The sequence below is a fragment of the Scylla paramamosain genome, chromosome 12 (assembly GCF_035594125.1).
Source record: "Scylla paramamosain isolate STU-SP2022 chromosome 12, ASM3559412v1, whole genome shotgun sequence".
Lineage (NCBI taxonomy): Eukaryota > Metazoa > Arthropoda > Malacostraca > Decapoda > Portunidae > Scylla > Scylla paramamosain.
Window position 1 is genome coordinate 26,203,257 of NC_087162.1, and position 13,505 is coordinate 26,216,761.

The 13,505-nt window shown below is 44.5% G+C and overlaps 1 protein-coding gene across 1 annotated transcript in view; it reads right to left on the minus strand.

The window, feature by feature from the left end:
• LOC135105986 (reelin-like) overlaps window positions 1–13,505 on the minus strand; it is a 51,257-nt gene that overhangs the window by 31,883 nt on the left and 5,869 nt on the right. Inside the window, exons 7-24 of the mRNA XM_064014726.1 lie at window positions 13,341–13,408; window positions 12,408–12,516; window positions 10,875–10,993; window positions 8,942–9,188; window positions 8,256–8,481; window positions 7,719–7,867; window positions 6,682–6,783; window positions 6,041–6,232; window positions 5,270–5,369; window positions 4,591–4,757; window positions 4,014–4,199; window positions 3,804–3,915; window positions 3,428–3,586; window positions 3,157–3,278; window positions 2,001–2,186; window positions 1,297–1,486; window positions 790–959; window positions 526–666 (exon numbers count right to left, since the gene is read on the minus strand). Coding sequence (XP_063870796.1) covers window positions 526–666; window positions 790–959; window positions 1,297–1,486; window positions 2,001–2,186; window positions 3,157–3,278; window positions 3,428–3,586; window positions 3,804–3,915; window positions 4,014–4,199; window positions 4,591–4,757; window positions 5,270–5,369; window positions 6,041–6,232; window positions 6,682–6,783; window positions 7,719–7,867; window positions 8,256–8,481; window positions 8,942–9,188; window positions 10,875–10,993; window positions 12,408–12,516; window positions 13,341–13,408 — 2,745 coding nt within the window. The remainder of the gene's footprint in view (window positions 1–525; window positions 667–789; window positions 960–1,296; window positions 1,487–2,000; window positions 2,187–3,156; window positions 3,279–3,427; window positions 3,587–3,803; window positions 3,916–4,013; window positions 4,200–4,590; window positions 4,758–5,269; window positions 5,370–6,040; window positions 6,233–6,681; window positions 6,784–7,718; window positions 7,868–8,255; window positions 8,482–8,941; window positions 9,189–10,874; window positions 10,994–12,407; window positions 12,517–13,340; window positions 13,409–13,505) is intronic.

The window sequence follows — 13,505 nt, forward strand, 5'->3', positions numbered from 1 at the left end:
AGGCAACACTTGGCCACAGGGATATCATCTATGTATGCATCCTGTGACAATTGTTTTCTTATTTCAAAATGTGTGAAGTATTTAATAATGTTTAAAACTTATTAGTAATGTAGTAATGCAGGTATAGCACTGGATGTTTTTGTGACCCATGCATACTGAGACAATTTTTTTTTTGAGAGGATTATTATTACAAGAAGTTAGCCAGCCACAGCATCAAGACCATCTCAGATTTATATACTATAATGCATTTAGATCAAACTGGATTAAAAAATTCAGCCTTTACTTTGTGTTACACATTTTCATCTAGACGGACTGTTTGGCTTTTGCAGAGTGGCAAAGTTCATGAAATGGCCTACTTGTCACAATAGCTGGCCACCTCCAGTAATAGATAATTATTAGAGAGAAACACAGGTAAGGAAATTGATGATTTTAGCAAGGAATGTAGCAGTATTAATGCCACTGCAGTATTTCATGGTCACCCCTATTCATTAGTGGTGTTTGGCATTAATGGAGGTGTGGGTCTACCTGCAGCCAGCAGAAGTGCAGTGGCCATGGCCGGAGCACAGCCCGGGACACTGGCGACCGATGTACAGGTTGTCCATGGCCCATGACTCCCCAATGTCGTTGTCTTGTGTCTGTCGGAGTCGCAGCCGTGTTGTTGGTGACCTGTGGATTTGAAACCCCCCATCAACTTCTCCCCAAAAAGTTGTCATAAGAAGAGCATTATGTTAGTGACTAAGGGAGAATGCTGTGATGTATGTCAGGGGAAGATGACGACACAGCCATTACCAGGTGTGTTGCGGCAGACGGAGTGTCACTCTCTTCCAGCTGGGGAACTCCGAGGCATGGTAGACTGTGCCACGGGTGTAGGAGGCACTGCAGCCAGGTAGAGCAGGAGTGCAGGGCCGGTGCACCAGACTCCAGGTGATGCCATGGTTCAAGGAATACTCCAGCACAACCTGCAGGATGTGCCAAGCTTACACTTCAACCAGGACTTACATACGAGTATGTTGTTCTGTCCGCACTTACCTATGTGTCCTTACCTATGTTTCTTCCTGTCCATACTCACCCATGCCTCATCTTATTTCATTCATCTTTACTTCACCATGCTCTTACTCACCCCTTTTGAACTGTATAATAAGGAATGTTTGTCTGTGATTTGAGGTACAAGGCAATACACATGCTGGATTGTGTCTCATCCCTGTAAGAAACAATACTGTCCCACATGATGAGCCTTCATCTGCTGCCTAGGATTAAAATAAAGTAATTTGGCTGCATCACTGAAGACACACATACCTTGTTTAAGGAATCCTGCAGTGGTTCACTCCCACAGGCAATAACCAAGTCAAACTGCATCATGTGTGAGGGCCCAATGCCTAGGGATTTTGTCTCCACGAACCGGGAAGTGTCACTGGCAATGATGTCATCAAACATGAGCGCTGACTCCCGGCCACACACATCCTCGCCCAGCTGGCCCAAGTGAAACCTGTTGGCCAAGATATTATTGAGGTGAATACAACATAATAATAATGTTACATAACCTATTGGCCATAATGCTATTTACTTACTGTAAAAAGGAAAAAACTTACAATATGACGAGGTGGATGCAGCATAATAATGCTACGTAACCTATTGGGCATGATACTATTCACTCAAAGAGCAATAGACTTACAGCATACCATTGTTTGAGGTGAATGCAACATAGTAATGTTATACAGCACACACAGAAACCTCCACACTACATGCACTCATGTTACATTGTACTTACACAAACATAATACAACACACAGGCACACAACAGACTCAGCAACCTCCACACAATACACACTCATGCAATTACTGGGCATTTTTAAAATCCTTTTCTTAAATACACAAAAGCAGAAGATAGTACACAGACACAATAACAACCAACAGCATTCCCTAAAATACCACACATAAAAGATGGATGACTTGAAAAAAAAAGAAAAGAAAAAAAAACTTTGAGAAACCCTACCACTTACCTAAGTGAATTGTTGACAGCTGCTGCATCACTGAAGTCAAGCTGGATGGTGTTGTAGATCTGAGAGGTGATGGTGAGGTCATCAATGGCCCACACATCCCTGCCAGCACCAGAGTGTTGCTCTTGCCACACCTGGAAGCGGCAGCTGGGTCCCCGTGCTCCCCCTGGTAGGTCCAGTGACAAGTGGCTGTGACAGAGGAGAGAACAAGAGAAATGTACAACTTGGTCTAATCTGGGTTCTAATGAGAGAGAGAGAGAGAGAGAGAGAGAGAGAGAGAGAGAGAGAGAGAGAGAGAGAGAGAGAGAGAGAGAGAGAGAGAGAGAGAGAGAGAGAGAGAGAGAGAGAGAGAGAGAGAGAGAGAGAGAGAGAGAGAGAGAGAGAGAGAGAGAGAGAGAGAGAGAGTCCAACAATATGTGGCTGCAGTAGAAGGACTGAGTGAGAGCAATACACTACCTAGTCTGTTCTGGATTGTATCAAGAAAGAAAGGGATGGTCTAGAGACACATGGCTCTAATAGGACAAAGTAAGAATAATGTACTACCTAGTCTATTCTGGGTTATATTGAGAGAGAAGGAATGGTATTGTGTATTGACACTGATAGGGATCAGGGTGTATTAGGGTGGTATATAAGACCCTTTTCCACCAGGGGTCAACAGAAATAAGAATGTGATTTAAGCGTGTATGAGTGTGGTGCTCAGTCTGGACCACTGTGTGTGAGATTGTTTCCTGATATATAGATAGATGGATATGAATAGCACTGTTTGCTGATAGGAAAGGGGATGCCATTGCTTGTTAATGAAGTTGTTTGCTGATAGATAAAGAGTTGCTATGAATGACTTGATGGGAATAGGGAAGGGACATTAATTTGGCTGAAGAGGAGAGGATGAGGATATTTATTGACAAAACTGAAGGTGTTTGTTGATAGACAAAGAGCTGCTATGAGTGACTGTTAATGGGATAGCACTGGCTCCTGGTAAATGGAAGGTCCTGAGTTTGATCCCTGGGTTGTGTCTGCCTTTTCTGGTGAAGCCTCTACTCTAACAGTGGTGTTTTGTGTCTATATGTGTGGGTGCAAGGTGGGGGTGGCTGTGGCTCTTGATGGAAGTAAGGGTGTTTGGTGTTTGGTGCCTGGTGTCCAGGTGGGAAGTGTGGCTGACCTGGGCTCCTTGTGTGTGGCAGCGTGCAGGGTGTGGAGGAGGTGCCATGACACCCCACCATCACAGGAGTAGTGGACATACACACTCTCCTCTTCTTCCACTGGCCCAGGACACTTGCCCACCTGATGAAGGAAAGAAAAGGAAGGGGAATGAGAGGGAAAGATCAGGAGTGACAGAAAGTTGCTGCAGCTATATTCTGTCACAAGCTGATGTAATTTCCTGCAATACACATGTTCCCTATAAGTAATCAAAGTTAAGAATGCACTCTTACATCACTGAAGGTTCCAGCTAAGTAGTGGAATTGCAGGAAGTGTGCCTGTGTGGTGTTAACATCCACGGTGGTGACTGCCCGCCGCCCACGACCACTGAAGACAGCAGCAGTGCCTGTCCCCACCACACCACACCGGAAGCTGTTGGTGCCTCCTGTCATCTGTGGACAGTTGGGACAAAAGTGTTAACTTTGTGCTGTCTTTTAAAAGATTAGACATATTTATGGTTGGGAATCATAGGTGGAAATCAATAGGCATGTTTCATATATGGACAGCCACATATAGGCCTGACGGCTTCTCACAGTTTCTCTTATTTTCTTATGTCCTTATGTCCTCCTACACTGTCCCCTTAACATGTCCTCAGCCCTCTGCTCTCACCTCAAGCAAGTTGGCACTGCTGAACATGCCTGAGTTAAATGGCTCTGAGATGTAGATTGGGTTAGCTCGCTCAGAGTGCTGACATGCCTCTCCGCTGTAGCCGTACTCACACCTGTGGGGCGGCAGGGGATGGTAATGTGATGGTGATGCATAAGAAGCAGTAGTCTCACTTCAGTCTTAATAAAAAGTAAAAGCCAGATCATGACTTACTTGCAGACACCGCCTGGTTGACACAGGCCTCGCCCACTGCAACCCTGGGCACACCTCCCAATGTACACATTGTCAATGGCCCATGGGTGATCACTGCTGCCTCTGTTGTCCTCCAGCTGCTTCACTCTCAGGCGTGTGTGGGGAGTGAGGGAGATGTATGGCAGTGGCAGAGTCACCAGACCCCACCTGTGTCAAAAACTGAGGTGTAGGCAACATCCACTCATTCTTTCAAGGGATGTGACAGTAAGCACTCACCATACACACATGTACAACCACCCCTATCCTTCTGTCCATCTCAGTTGTTAAGCATTTATGTCCTATAATCCTCCACTTTAGAGTATTGGAATCCAAAGTTAGTATTACTTATTTTCACCATCAATATAAAGTAGGCATTATCAATAGTAAGCATATGTTATCTTAAGAAACTATCTTGCTCTCTCTCTCTCTCTCTCTCTCTCTCTCTCTCTCTCTCTCTCTCTCTCTTGAGTCAAATAAAGGGCAATTTCTTTCTGTCCCAGCCAATCAAGACTCCTCTGAGACTCAAACACAGAGCACAGGATAGTCTTTAACATCACACCTGTCTACACTGTCTGGCACGATGGCTGAGGTGAGGGCTGAGTGAGCGCCGGTGCAGCTTCCCGGCAGGCAGGGGCGGTGCAGGGGTGTCCAGGAGGCTCCCCCATCACTGCTGCTCTCTACATCCACTTCACTCTGGCTGCCACCACACTCCAAGTTCACACGTGCCTACATACATCAACACACTGTCATCTTACTGAACTAGGCCTCTATACATGAATACACCATTATATCACAGCACTAGGCCCATCCTATACTAGTTTGTAGATGCCATGATGCCCTTCAAAGTGTCTGCATCTACTTCACTCTGGCTGCCATCTCATTCCAAGTGTCCAAGTGTCTGCATACAGCAACACTGTTATCTTGCTGTACTGGTCCCATCTAACTATTTGTTATATCCTCTGAATTTTCTCACATTGGTATCTTTTGGTATCTTCTGATAGATGAGTCAGTGGTATCTTAGAATTGTTAAACTGTACTTATTGTCCTTTTTTAAAATGGAAGTAAAGTAATTTGTTTATACTTGTATTGAAGGAAGTTATCATAAGTACTACATAACTATAGAATTGGTATTAGGTATCATGTTAATTATCTAGTGCTTCATATCTCTCTCTCTCTCTCTCTCTCTCTCTCTCTCTCTCTCTCTCTCTCTCTCTCTCTCTCTCTCTCTCTCTCTTCACCTGTAAGTAGTGTGGTGGCTGTGTTGGCATCCAGGGCAGCAACCTGATGGTGTCCACTGTCCATCCACCAAATCTATTGTTCATGCTCTCCATACACACCCTGCAACACACCACCATCTCAGATAGGGTCTGGCACCTTCATTACACACACACACACACACACACACACACACACACACACACCTGATAACAATGTTCAAATTAGTAAATGGCATGGAGAAGATAGACAGAGATGACCTAGTTGTAAAAGTGGAGGAAGGAGATAGACGTACAAGGGGACGGACATATGAAGAAATTAAAGAAGAGTCTTTGTTTGGGAGATATTAAGAAATACAGCTTTCCGCATCGAACGGTTGAAATATGGAATAACTTAAAAGAAGAGGTAGTTGCGGCAAAGAGTGTGCACATGTTTAAAGAGAAATTGGACAAATTCGGGTATGGAGACAGGACTAATTGAGCTTTGGCTCGGACCCTGTATTATACAACTAGGTAAACACAACTAGGTAAATACACATTTCTCCCATCTGTAATTTTCTCTTCTTATGACTTCAACTCTTTCCATTTGGCTGTTGTCTTTTGGGACTGGCATCTTAGTGGGACTTTTTTTCTTCTTACTTCCTTCCTTTTTGTAGCTCTAGGCCAGTGTTCCTCTTACATAAAAAGAAGTCGCATTCATTACCAGACAGAAATATCTACAAACAAGAAACAGTCCTCAGTGCATCTCACAGAAAGGAAAAAAGATGCAAACAAATGTTGTGTTCCAAACGTCACCTGGCTTGCTGAGGCAGGAGCTGAGGAGTGACGGGCAAGGTGTGCTGCAGGCGGGTGCTGGTCACATTAATGGCTCCTATCATCTCCACTTGGCCTCGCTGCTCCTCCCAGTACACCTTGACTCCCACTGGTCCAGCCACATCCCTTCCACACTCTCTCAAGCTCATGGCCAGGCTAACCACACCCATGTCTCTTTACATGAAAAAAGAGAATCACAACTCAGTGTCTTGGATGGAAGAGGCTAAATGTGAGGCAGACGAGGCACAGATGAACAGAAGCAATGCCATATGCACTCGCTCACAATCCAACCACACATCAACACTCATAGACACACTCACATTCTGTCTCTCTCTTTACACACACACAAAAAAGAGAATCACAACTCGGTGAACTCAATGAAGAGCCAAATGTGAGGCAGAGAAGGCAATGGGAAATAGAAGCAATGTCATACACACTCACTCACGACTCTACATCAACACACATATACACAGAACATGGACTACATAATTCAGAGAGAGAGAGAGAGAGAGAGAGAGGGAGAGAGAGAGTGTGTGTGTGTGTGTGTGTGTGTGTGTGTGTGTGTGTGTGTGTGTGTGTGTGTGTGTGTGTGTGTGTGTGTGTGTGTGTGTGTGTACCAATACCTGATAGTCAGCATGGGTGTGCACACTTTAGCTGGTGTCCCTTCAAACACCAACCGGTGTTGTCCGCCACACAGCTGCACACTGCCGCCTGTCACTTCCCACCTGACACACAAAGAAATACACAGATGGATGAACACATAGAAGGATACAAGTATCTCATAACTTAAAGTAAATACTTTGAAGGGTGGGGAAAATATATCAGTCTAAATAGAAAATCTACATTTATCCTTTTGATCTTTCTTTAGGGACTGACAACTCTGTAGTTTTTAATCTTAATTTCCCTAGGCCAGTGCACCCTCTTACATGAAAAAAGTCACACAGACACATTTTGTCTTATTTTCAGTGTTATGTAAATTCTTTAAGTCACACACTGCAGCCATTTCTCCCAAACCCACACGGGAGTGAGGAAAGCACACACAACATTTGTATTTACATATAATTATTCTTAGGATGATTATTTTAACAGTTAATAACCCAGTATGAGGAAAGGTGGTTCTTTTAAACATGGATTTTGTGATGCATTATTGTTTATGGGTACTGGAGTCTAGCCACACTAATGGTTGCTCTGTTCAAAGCAATGTCTCTTGTGTAGCAATGCCTTGAAGATGGTGAATGATTGCCTTCATTTAACTATATTATGTGTGTGTTTTTTTTTTTTTACAGGTAAGATTTAGGAGCTTTATCTATCATCGGGAAGTTTGCAGATCTTAATAATTTTTTGCGTGTGTGATAGCTAGCCAGGTATATGGATAGACAGACTAACTTCTTAGCATCATGGAAAAAGAAATAGTGGTGGATGACTGGAGTACATTCAGTAATCAGGTTGCTAGTGATGAGTTAATAGGGAGCTTTCAAAGAAGACTGGACAAATTTTTGGATGGGATGGTAGGTGGATATAGGTAGGCATGTTTTATAAAGGAATTGCCAGGTATAAGCTTGATGACTTCTTACAGCTTCCCTTATATTCTTATGTTATGTTTTATGATGGCATAGGTGGTGATAGCATAATATGGGTAGTGATGGCAGTGGAGTCTTACCCTGTGGGAGTGTCATCCACAAAGGTGTGTTCCAGAAGGATGTCTTCTGAGGGGGGTTCGAATGACAGGTCTAGGAGGCGAGTGGTGGTCCATCGGTTCTCAGAATCACCCTCAAACACCAGACTGTTCCCCTCTGAGCCACACCATTCCTGCAACACAGTCAGATCACCTTTACCTCAATCCTTCAGAAAAGCTACACTATTCCTACAACACAGTTAGATATCTTCTACATAATTTCCAAAACACAGCCACACCATTCCTGCAACACAGCCATATCACCTCTACCTCAATCCTTCAGAAAAGCTACAATGTTTCTACAACACAGTCAGATATCTTCTACATCACTTCCACAACACAGCCACACCATTACTCCAACATAGCCAAATCACTTTCAAATCACTTCCACAACACAGCCACACCATTACTCCAGCACAGCCGGATCACTTCCAAATCACTTCCACAACACAGCCACACCATTCCTCCAACACAGCCAGATCATTTCTACCTCACTTCTACAACAAAGCCACCTTGACTCACCTTGACTCTGGCACCTGGGAAGAACATCCAGTTAGCTGGGTCAACAGGGTCAAAGTCATCCTGAAGGGGCTGGTGGGAGGCATGATCAGTGACCAGTGCTACATCATCCAAGGCCCAACAGTACGAATTGTTAGGGTTCACTGTGGGCCGCCATCCAACACACACACCACGCTGCCGGTACCTTTGTGGCACTGGCAGGATGTGCACCTCACTGTTGGCTGCAGCTCTAGAACATAAGAACATAAGAACATAAGAAAATAGGGGTTGGTATAAGAGGTTTAATTGCTCCAGAGAGGTCACTGCAAGCTTGTCATCACCCTCCCTGTATCCCTTTTGGCTATCTTCTTTCAGATTCCAGTAAGACACCTTCCTATGACTGGCAGATTGTAAGGGCATCTCTGAAGTTAAATACAGCTTAATATTTGCATAAATCTGTTATATACTTAAGAGAAAAAGCAGTTAAGCAGGGTTACCTGAACCATTTTTCTCTTTTCATAGCCTAGCTTGCCCATCCCCACACCATTAAAAAATACACAACTAGATTACACTGCTTCTATGTAAACTGTAACTCCCATGTCCATTCAGTGAGGCAACAAAGGCAATGATAACTTAACTTTCAGCCACTGGACTATCCTGCTCCTTCCCACCACACTACATAAAAAGATACTACCATTACTAATACTGACCTGTAGGTATGAACAACCTCCCAAGCAGAGCACCCAGTGTCGGGGAACACATGGGCCATCTTGGAGTCATTTTCTGGTCTTATGGCACTTGCAGTTGAAGGAACCTCACCACTGCCCTCTTCATTCTGGTCAGCCTCTTGGGATATAGTAATCAGTTCATCCTGGGAGTCACTGGTGCCATACAGAAGCTCCACCTCAGTGCTGCCTGGACAAGATCCTGAACTGAGGACAAACCGGAGCTGGCGACCTGTGGGAGAAGAGGAAACATTAGGAAGAATGTGAAATGACTGAAAGAGCAGCTGGAAAGTGACAGGAGTAGCAGATCAGGCAGGCTGTGACATGAGTGGGCAGGTAAGTAGGGAGTGACATGATTGGCAAAAGAGGTGGAAAGTGACATGACAGGCAGGAGAGTGATATGAGAAGTAAGGGAGGAATGACATGACTGGCAGGAGAGGTGAAGAGTGACATGACAAGTGGGCAGGGAATAACATGACTGGCAGGAAAGGTGGAAGATGACATGACAAGCAGGAGAGGTGGAAGATGACATGACGTGGGCAGGGAATGTCATGACTGGCAGGAGAGGTGGAGGATGACATGACAAGCAGGCAGGGAATGACATGACTGGCAGGAGAGGTGGAAGATGACATGACAAGCAGGCAGGGAATGACATGATTGGCAGGAGAGGAAGAGGATGATATGACAAGCAGGCAGGGAATGACATGATTGGCAGGAGAGGCAGAGGATAATATGATTAGAGGGTGACATGACCAGAGGTTGACATGACCAGAGGGTGACATGACATGGGTGGAGGGTGATGTGACTGGAGGGTGACATGACTGGAGAGTGACATGACTAGAGGGTGACATGACAAATGACATTTCTGGACAGTGACATGACAGGAAAGTGATATGGAATAGATGGAGGGACATGACTAGAGGGTGACATAACCAATGACATGGCTGGAGGGTGACATGACATGGCTGGGGAGGAATTTTCTATTATTCTCTAGTATTAATTTTCAATAATCGTGATCTGAGTCAATTCAAGTCAATTCATGTAATTTCAAATAAATTCAAGTAATTTTATGCCTCTGTTATAAGTCATGAAGTGTGTGTGTGTGTGTGTGTGTGTGTGTGTGTGTGTGTGTGTGTGTGTATTTTGCTCCCTCAAAAGAAATCATGCAGACGTTCCTACTATGCACCATATTCTGAAACATTTATGACTGCACCTCCACTACAATCAAAAGGTTTTAGTAGTTGAAGTTACACAAATTTTTAAGGGTATTTTTATAGCTATAGTGACAGATGAACAACTTTTCTACAATATTAACATGAGAAACACCCTTGAGAACCAGGCTAATCATCTCTGTGGCCTCTGAAAATAGTTGTGATTGGAGAGCAAAGCGTTTCAGAATACGGATCTATGACTGACAGAGTAAGTGAAACGTGGCACGTGTAGTCCGCAGAGTTTTAACGAGGCGCGCAAACCTGCACACCGGCGACGCATTTTTCTTATACGCATGTTTCATCGGAACTCACCAATCTTGCCTTGAGATAGGAGGATTGAAAAAATGGAGAATAATTCGAAACACAAGGAAATCTTTGTAATTGAAATCAAATGGAAGGTGACATGACAGCAGAATCACTAGAGGGTAAAATTAATGATAGGCTAGGTTAGAAGACTGACATAAAATGGAAGGTGATTTGACAGCAGGACAGATAGAAAATGACATGAGTGGCATACTAGGAGGGTGACATGGAGAGTAATATAACTGGCAGGTGACATGGGAGAAAGGCCAGTGGAGGATGGCATGAGCAACATGAAATAGAACGTGACACGACTGTTAGGTGACATGATAGCAGGGCCAGTGGAAGGTAACGTGAGTGACAGACAGTACTGGCAAGGTGAGGGTGCAGCAGACAGCAGGGCTCACCAGTGGACATGTCTAGAGGGGCAGTGAGCAGCGCCGCGTCCTGCTGTGTGAAGGTGGCGGCGGCTCCCTGGCTGGTCTGGCCCCCACCGCCACTCACCGCGCCGCCGCGCATTTCTTTCCTGAACACAGAACACAGATAAAACATCATGGATCCCTTCCTGAACACACAAAGGGAAGGTAAATTTCATATAATATTGAGGTAACATTAGCGTTTTCATCCTAGGGTTAAGTTAGATTTAGATTCATTCAGTTAGTTAATTTTTTATTGTGAAAAAAAAAAACATAATATTGTTGAAAAGAAATCAGTGGTCACTGTCACGAAATAAGTATACTAAATATTTCAGTAATCCCTAGAGCTCTCCCTCACCACACAAAGAGGATAACTGATCTATGAAAACACGCACACACACACACACACACACACAGTCAATCAATTCAATTCAATTCAGTCAATTCAGCGGCGACCTGTCAATTCAGCGGCTCCAGGTCGCCATCACCGTCAAGCAACATCGTGGTGTTGCCATACGCTTGTCTCGCTGTTTTTTTTTTTTTTTTCGTCTAGTCTGTTAGGGCTGAGACGGTGCCTCCTGATGAAGGACTTTTGAATTTGGTATTTGGGAACCGTTGCCCCGAGTGGATGCCCTTCCTACCCTCGGACCGTAGCCAAGATTCGAACTCGTGCGCCTGATGACCACTTGGCCCCCAAAGGGCCCGTGGTATCACTGTACCACGGCGGCTGTACACACACACACACACACACACATACACACACACCATTGGTCTGTGCTACCCTCAATGAATTCAATAGTTGCGTGGGTCCTGAGGGGGCGCAATCAAAAGTTTCACTCACTGAGATTAGCAGAACAGTAGAATCAGCACATCTGAGATTGAATATGTTTTCCTCACCCGTCTTAAGTCTTGTCTTTTCCTTCTCCATATTAGAATCTTCCTGTAATACTGTCAAGGCAGGGTTTGGAGAAATAGTGCCTTATGACCTTGTAGATACACTGCTGATCAATCTATCTACGTATTTATGATCTAAAATGTGTCGTCTTGTCTGATATTTGTTTTTACTGTTATTTTCTCGCCGGTCTTATGTACTCATCATATTCGTTTCAGGGTCTTATTTTGACTACTTTTAACAGGTTATAGTGAAAAATCTTGAGGTTTCCAATGATATTTTCATAATTTCGGTGATAGTTTAACAAGTATTCTACTTCCTCAAACTTAAAAACATCTGTGAGAACCTGACCTTTGTGGCCTTTGAAAATAATCTTTATGAGAGTACGAAGCGATCTAGAACACGGAGCCTGTTTTGTGACGCTGCTCACGCGAAAATATGACAAGAATCCATTCCTTAACTTTTCCCCTACAAACCCTTGCAAAATCTTAGCATCTCTCCTCCGTTCTACAAATCCTATCAAAGCCCAAGTACAATACTCATAAGATAAGTTCAGGGGAAAGACTGTGTTTCATCCTACGTAACGTCTCAGGCATATGTAAAATCGGTGCGCTTAAGTGGAACTCACTTACCAGATGGAGGTGTCCAGGCTGGCTCCTTCGAAATCATCCCTGAAGACGTAACCGTGCTGGTCTCGTCCCGTGAAGAGGGACTCCAGCATTTGCAATTGACCCGCCGCATCTGTGAGAGAGAGAGAGAGAGAGAGAGAGAGAGAGAGAGAGAGAGAGAGAGAGAGAGAGAGAGAGAGAGAGAGAGAGAGAGAGAGAGAGAGAGAGAGAGAGAGAGGATGCCATGAAGTATGTAACCATTTTGTCTGATGACATTTATATACACATATTTTGTAAAGTGAATAAGTGTCGTGAGGGAAATAAAAAGAACGAATTGCTATGAACACACACACACACACACACACACACAAACACACACACACACACACACACACAGAAAACAAGACTTCCTACTCATTCTCACCTCTGTTCTGTCCACCTTCATGCAAGTGTTAACCAGTACCTTCATTCTTCCATCCATTTCACTGATAAGCTTTATAACTCTACTATTTATGTTTTTCCTCCTTTCCACGATTTGAACTGTCTCAAAAGAGACGTATCAAGACATTTATTTGTGGTCTTGACGAAACACACACACACACACACACACACACACACACACACACACACACACACACACACACACACACACACACACCACACACACACTGCGCAATGTAGTGGTTAGCACGCTCGGCTCACAACCAAGAAGGCCCGGGTTCGAATCCCGGGCGCGGCGAGGCAAATGGGCGAGCCTTTTAATGTGTAGCCCCTGTTCACCCAGCAACAAGTAGGTACGGGATGTAACCCGAGGAGTTGTGACCTCGCTGTCCCGGTGTGTGGTGTCATTGGTCTCAGTCACTATGAGCTCTGAGCTCTTTCCGTAGGGGAACGGCTGGCTGGGTGACCAGCAGACGACCGTAGGTGAATCACACACACACACACACACACACTTACCTTTTTCGCACACCTCCAAGATTTTCAAGTCTTTGAAGAGTATTTGGCCTTGGAGGGAGCCCTGGGACCTGTAACGTATTGAAATGTGTTACACACACACACACACACACACACACACACACGCACACACACATACACACACACATGGTGTCTTCACATGGACTC